At 39.0% G+C, this 7,474-nt stretch overlaps 1 protein-coding gene across 2 annotated transcripts in view; it reads right to left on the reverse strand.

Annotated features, from left to right (window-relative positions):
• LOC107754821 (protein PRRC2A-like) overlaps positions 1-7,474 on the reverse strand; it is a 21,434-nt gene that overhangs the window by 10,037 nt on the left and 3,923 nt on the right. For both annotated transcript variants that reach the window (XM_016571412.1, XM_016571413.1), the window contains exons 2-8: positions 4,544-4,721; positions 4,070-4,166; positions 3,759-3,834; positions 3,193-3,336; positions 2,776-3,026; positions 2,580-2,662; positions 1,699-1,847 (exon numbers count right to left, since the gene is read on the reverse strand). In XM_016571412.1, the coding sequence (XP_016426898.1) occupies positions 1,699-1,847; positions 2,580-2,662; positions 2,776-3,026; positions 3,193-3,336; positions 3,759-3,834; positions 4,070-4,166; positions 4,544-4,721 (978 nt within the window). The remainder of the gene's footprint in view (positions 1-1,698; positions 1,848-2,579; positions 2,663-2,775; positions 3,027-3,192; positions 3,337-3,758; positions 3,835-4,069; positions 4,167-4,543; positions 4,722-7,474) is intronic.

Consider the following 7,474-nt stretch of genomic DNA (forward strand, 5'->3'; position numbering starts at 1 on the left):
CATCATATGACCCCTTTAACTGTTTTTAGTCTAGTAGTAAACTTAAATCCTTTTAGGAACTGCAGGTCCTAGCCATAGAAACCATAATAATGATTTATATGGATATGACTCTAAGTTATAATGAGCTTATTGCAACTTTACACATTTACAAATACTTACTATATTATTATTTACTATTACTCCACTAGGTCTGAAACATATTGTACGTTTTAATCCCCTAGAACACACTACAAACATGATGATCTAGATTAGAACATGATGCATTGCTGTGTCTCTGTAATAATTAAATAATTAAACAATTTTGGAGAAAGTGGCTGTACGTGTCGGGTTTTTTTTTACATAAAAAAAAAAGTCTGTTACTTCCTTTAACGGACATTAATATAAGACAATACTGCAAAAACAGTTTACTGTCAAGCTGTTATATTCCTGTTATATATTTATTGTCCAACGTTCCTAATTTTTCTGTCATTAATTAAATATTTATATGTTGGTATTAATTCAGTGTTTATAATGCTAACACTTGAACTTAAAATATTTTCAACAAAACTGACATGGTTTCTAGAGAGCAAAATGTTTTGTGAAAAAATGTAAGACTTTAAAATAAAGTCTGTAAAATAAACTGTTAAAAGGATTTGATGATCACTAGTCTAGTGATTGAACGTTATTGTTGTCATCGTTCAGGCTGTATTTCAGCTTCAATGCACGGTTTTTTAAACAAAGCTGCTGATATTTGCCATAGCGACAGCAAGAAGCTAGTGCACTGCCGAGTCGCTTTCACTCCATAATGGCTGAAGCGTAGTGCTGCTGCCGGACTTCTATTGGCTTTCACTTCTTGTCAGTATAAGTTCTTTGATCGCAGTCATCCAAATGATGAAAAAGTATTACCATAAACAATGTATTTATGTGACACCACGAAATAAACGATAGAGCATAATATGAAACGATTGACTTTTTATTTCGTCCATCCGATATATATTGTCATATCGCACAGCCCTACTTTTAATCACTGTTTTCGCATCTCTTACTGTGGTAAATATGCGGGGGGAAATGAAAGATTTCATGGCCATGAATTAAGAATTCGTTCCTATGACTTAATTCATTCCCTTATTTTAGTTAAATCATGGGTTTTCTAGGGAACAAATTAATGAAATATAGACAGTGCCCACAAATTATTAAGTCGAACGTAGAAACGAATAAAATTACGAATTATAGCCTAAGCCTATATATAGACCTGTCCTGCTCGTGTCCCGCAGCCCTGTCAAAGTGCAGAGCCCAGTATGAAACAATTATATCTGGGGAAATTATAATTAAACATGACTTAGTTACTACATTTCAATACAAAATAAATGTAAATTGTTTCTGTTTTAATGTACTTTTAAAGTTAGGATCACATTAAAAGTGTAATTTGTACATTAGTGTATAATTTTCACCAAAGATCCAGCCCTGTCACTGTCACTCACAGCCGCTTGCACGTGTTTTGCGCATGAGCCGCACACACCCCAAAATTAAACTGCTTAATCGTCCATCGATAGCTTTAATCGATTGCATCTCTTATCAACAATTAATCGATTGTCGATTAATCGTTGACATCCCTAGTTACTACGCTGTCGTTATACGTTGTACCTCTATACCAATATTGAAAGAGCAATAAAAATGCTGGGTAAAATGTGCCAGAGTAATGGAAAGCATTCCTCTTACCAGCCCAGCCCTCATCTCCATCATGGTCCAGCTCATCCAGCTCCTTCAGGTCATCCTGTTTGAGGATGGATGGGCGTTTTACCACTTCACCCCGGGGGCCTCCAGGGGGCCGCCCATCTGGCCCTACTCCACCCTGTGACCGAGAAAACCTGGCAAGAAGTAATTGGAAGAAAGTTAGGAAAGCCAACTGGATGACTGTGGAAATAAATATTGAATTAATGAATGAATGAATGTAGATTAATTTCTACTCAGTAGGGATGTAACGATTAACCGCGAGCCGGTTGAAAATCGATTCAAATATGTGATGATTCAAATCGGTTGAGATGCTAAACAAATCGCGATTCAGTTAGGGGTAGGAGTTTATATATATGTATGTCTGAGGGGAACTTACTGTCTTTCGATGGTATTTTGCCTCTGTATAATGCATATCAGGGCTCCAGACTCATTCTTCCCACTGGTCGCTCTTTTGCAACTAACTTTCTCAGCTGGTCGCGAAAAGTAAAACTAACGGTGTGACAGTGCTTGCATGTTTTTTCCCCCCACAAGAATACCAGCATGTTCACATTCTCTGGTTTAAGAAGCGGTCTTTTACTTGACTTTCGCTTGAAAACCATCCATCGTTTCCTCAATATGCACGACATTTTTGCTGTAGCTGAGAAGGTATACTCTCGAAGCGCTGTTTCGTTTGCCCTTTGATGTTTCTCATATGCAACAGAAATTGAAGCGCTTATGAGTTGACCAACGCGGTGGTCGCACCAGTGCGACCGCCACCAACAAAAGAGCAATAATATGCTATATTAGTATAAAAGTGCTATATTAGTATATTATTGGTGTGCGTCTATGGTGGCAAGCCTACTCAGTATAAATATAAATATTCTTACCTAGGGGCCTCATTTGGGGGTGGGTACCTGTACGGTCCCTGTGGACCATAAGGGGGTGGGAAGGGCAGGTATGGTGGATACATCTAGAGAAAAACATCCAGAAAGAACAGAAAGGCTATGAATGCACTGAACAAATCAATCACAGTTTTAGACATTCTCTACAGATGGGCCAAAATGAAAATGTTATAAAACTTACGAAGGGAGGCATGATGCCTCTGTAAGCCTGGAACTGCGGGCCAATAGGTGGCTGGGGGAGGGGAAGTGCGGGGTTGCCGGTTGGGGAAGTTCTAGGCGGCCCATGAGAAGATGCATTCTGCTGTGGGATGGGAGGGGCCCCAGCAGCACCCTCCATCACCATGGCTCCCCCAGCACCGCCCTCCGCAACTGCCTCCCCAGCCAGGGTGGGTGCCAATGCCCGGCCCCCACCATCCCGCCAGCTTGTTACGTCTGGAACATAAAGCAACAAATTATTAATTGAGGAACTGCTGAGAACATGTGAGCCAGTACGAATCAGAAGCACTAGAAGATAACAGATATAACATGAATACCACATGCTCCAAGACACAAATCCCCACAACAATTATCGAAAGAAGAAAAGGGCCATCATGCTTACTTTGGGGGCGGAGGCTTGGTCCTGGCCCATACCACTGATCTGCAGTGGCCTGTTCTTTGCCAACTCTGTCCTGGTCTCCAGCCGCCTGCAGGGTGGGAAATTCCTCGCGAGAGAATGGCGACGGTTGGTTTGATCCCTTTCCACCTGTGAAGGAAAGCGAAGGGAATTGAATATCTTTGATGTATAAAGAAGATCCTTCATTACAAACGTCACTTCTCTTGTCCAAGCATAACATGATGAAACAAAGATTAACAGCAATAGTTTTACAGGAAGTGTCCACTGATATTTTGCACTGAAACAACCATAACTTTACATTTCTTAATATTCCTTACTGAGAAATTTTATCATTAGTCCTAATTAGAGTAATTCAACTAATGTTCGATTTCAAGTTCATCACCCTAATTTGGTTTTATGAAATACTGCTGATTAAAAAAAGTCTTATAATTAAACCAATATTTTAAATAGGAAACCCTTTTACTACTTTGAAACAGTAGCCCACCAATCTCAATTTTTTAGTTTCAAACACTGTACACATAGTGAGTTGTCCTCTTGGTACTGTATCTTACCATCTCCTTGTACTCCATGTGTAACACTGGCCGGAGCCCAGGACCTTGGCCCTGCGGCTAGAGCTTGAGTTGGGGCCTAAGATACATACAGAATTGTCAAGAACCAAACGATGTACCAGAGTAACAAAAAGAATAATTAATTAATGTACATTTAAGCCAAAAATCCTGAGTTCATTTGACTTTAAACATGTTCACTTTTATGTATCTGGTCATACAACAACTACAGCTGTGAGATGCGGGCTTCATTAGCTCAGACTTGTTGAAAAACAAGTGCATAATGTTGGACATTATTCATGTTTGTGTGATGGCACCTCTTGAGCTGGGGGTGTTCTCGGCATGCTCGGCGCAGACGTCTGTGAGACCACAGGCTGCTGCGACTCCGGCTGCACTGCTGACAATACATCGGTACTACAGGGAAAAAACAAAAACAACAGACATTAGATGGCAGGCATAGACACGTATCCAATCAGACTGCATTTACAGAGAGCAGAGAGTGGAAGGTCTCCAAAGATAATTATGCCTTTGCCTGAGTTTTCTACAGTCCAATCAAAACCAGACTTGATGTGATTTTTCTGTACAAACAAACGGATTTAAGAATCTGGGGGGTCCATAGTGAAAACGATGCACCATTAGAGCACATTGTCCGTTAACGGAGCACTTTTTCAAAGTGCAGACTGTTATACTGATGGTGATGGAGCTGGTAGGGGTTTTATATTTATTGTGTGTTAAATTACACAAAGAATAATGTAATGTAGCTCCCATTTAGAATGGTGAGCATGCCTCACCTCTTTGGGTCTGCTTGTTCCTGCTTGCTTGCCCATCCTGTGCCGTCTTTGGGAACGAGCGAGACGTTGGGGTCGTTACCTTTGTTCTCCGCCTTCAAACTAGGCAAGTTGGCTGGGGGGGGCATGCGCCGTGCAGAGGCAACTTTACCAAGAGACTGTAAGCCATGACGAGGGGCAACTGAAAGTAGAAGAGCGACAGGAGGAGTAAATAAACAAGCGCAGAAACCCAATACCGTCTTGAGGGACGCAGCCTGAGACTACGCAGGAGAGACTGCAGCATGCGCAAGACCATCAAACTCCCTCATTCATTATGGCTTAGGAATGCTTGGCTGGCCAGTGAAAGGAGCAAGACTATCTTGTGTAGATTTGTTTCAAATGGTTGACTCGAAATTGACTTGAGGTCAAAATTCCCACTTTAACACGCTCACAACAGACTTGCCCATGCAAAATAGGTTGAGCATTGCAAAGAGCAGTCGTTGGCGGTTTCAGAAGCTGAAAAACACATCTGTCCCGACTCTCAATCCCCTGTTTGTTCCCTGGAACCAAGCAGCCTGGAGTGCTGGGAGAATTGTATTTTGGAAAAGAGGGCAGTTGGTAGTTCAGCTACTGAATAAAACATAAGCAGGGAAAGCGATGAACAAGACGAACTCTGTCTTAGGTCAAACCTCAAAAGTTCAGTGAGCTGCCCTGGACAATGCAGACACAACTGGAAACAGTTTAAATAACACTAGGGTGGATCCAGAGTGGGATTTAAGAAACTTAGAAATCAATGAACATGAAGCGGCTTTGTTTCAGAAAGGCCCGACAGATTATGTTCTTACACTGCACACTGCAAAGAACTGCATTGTCTTAATATGCAACCGCTGTATTACACAGTTGTGGCAAAGACAGATGAGCTGCATCAGTCCAATCAAAACGGCACAGATGGCACAGCAGCCATCACCTCCTGCTAATACATGAAGTGTCTTGCAGTGGAAACCCAGTGCCCTATGATGATTTCCAAGATGCAGATAAAACGGATGGAATCACAGAATCCAGTCTCAAAAATGGAATTTACAGAATGTGACTGAATTTCGCACATTTTGTTTGAGTAAATCAAAAGAAGGGCTGTACACTTAATTAAATTGAGATATGGACAAGTGTCTATAAATATTAAAGGGCAAAAAGACTGCGTGACTATGTGAATGAGCAGAGCAGTTTCATCTACTACACACACTCAAAAATATCATATCACAATTATTATTATTTTTTTTATATATATCACGATTCTTTGTCATGTTGGTTTTACTATTTTGCAAGTTGTCTGAGCAGTACAGCCAAACGAATTTCCCTATTTAAAAAAAAGCCTTACAAGGTAAAAGAATTTAAAATAAAAAAGAATAGCAGACATTTAGGCCAAAGTGGGCGAAGATAAAAATCTTTGTCATTATTTTATCTTTGTTATTATAAAAAATATTCATTTAGGCTAAATGATTTTGTTTTCGACACAAAATCAAATGTTTCCGTATTCGCGAATGTATTTGAATGGCAAATTATTATTTATTATGTAGCCTCACTCGTGTTCCAATATCCACATAAAACAAAATGTTTTGCATAACATCACGGCGGTAAGGTGATAACGCTTAACGGTACAGATTTTCCTACATATTTAAACTGAGCAGTGTGCTTTTTTCCATATGTTTGACTGACTGTATTTTATTATGACAATGAACAGGCTGCATTGTCAAGGTAGCAAAGCATAACTGTGTGCGCATGCGGCGCCGGCGCAATCACTTGAATTTTTTCCTTCTAACAGTGGAAGCAACTACTCCTTTTAGTCCTAAAGATAATCGGAATTGTAAAAGGTTTGCCTTTATTTGTGTACATTCACAATAAAAACAAATCTTTGTGCTTTTGTAAAATAAGCCTAAAGAAAAATAGGATGCCGCTTTCTGCCGTCTGGTTTCCTTTCGCGCAGCACAAAAACGAACCGAAGCTCTGCATACTAGGCTACTTGTTGCACAGTTCTTCTTAAATTTTTTAAAATTTATTATTTAAGTAAAAATATATTTCTCGTATAGGCCTATTTATTCATTAAATATTATTTTGCTTTATTATGTTTTTCTCCGCTCGCAGAAGCGCTGCAGGTGCGTGATGTGATATGAAGACCATGTGAATCCTCATGTTCTGTTGTTTGCTGCTTTTTGCGCATGTAAAATTAATCCCCAGGAAACAAATGTTAGTATTTTTAACGAGTCACAGACACTTATCCTTTTTAATTTAATTCAATCCTAATTTAAAATAATCTTGTCGGTTAACGGGTAATAATCGGTTAACGAGCGTCGGTTAGGAAAAATAACCGAAATGAACACCCCTACTATATACACTATATACATAAATTTAGGGCTGTCACGATTATGAAATTTGGCTGACGATTAATTGTCTAAAAATAGTGCAATTAATTGTCTGTTTTAGGGCTTTCATTATATAATTGATTAATTTAAGGGTTCAGTAAAAAATTATGATGTTATCTTTGAATCTTTTTGAGTTGTTATTTTGCAGTGTAAGATTACATAGAGTATTCCAAATTCTAAGAATTGGCCAATACCGATCCAAAACCAGCGCTATTTTTTTTCTACACCACTACAGAATATCAATACTGCTGTATAATTTAGCAGCAAAAACGATATCTTGAAAAAAAAATCTTTGGTGCACATTATACAATTTAAACATGTTTATTCTGTTAACTATTTGTATTCTTACAAAATACATTCATGAACATAAGAGAAATCATGAGAAAAAGAAAGGCTTCTAATAATTTTTCTGTTTGTGATAATTCCTTCCTTCCTTAAAGGGGTCATATGATGCTGCTAAAAAGAACATTATTTTGTGTATTTGGTGTAATGAAATGTGTTTATGCGGTTTAAAGTTAAAAAAACACATTATTTTCCA

The sequence above is a fragment of the Sinocyclocheilus rhinocerous genome, unplaced genomic scaffold (genome assembly GCF_001515625.1).
Source record: "Sinocyclocheilus rhinocerous isolate Xijiao unplaced genomic scaffold, SAMN03320098_v1.1 scaffold21, whole genome shotgun sequence".
Taxonomy (NCBI): Eukaryota; Metazoa; Chordata; class Actinopteri; order Cypriniformes; family Cyprinidae; genus Sinocyclocheilus; species Sinocyclocheilus rhinocerous.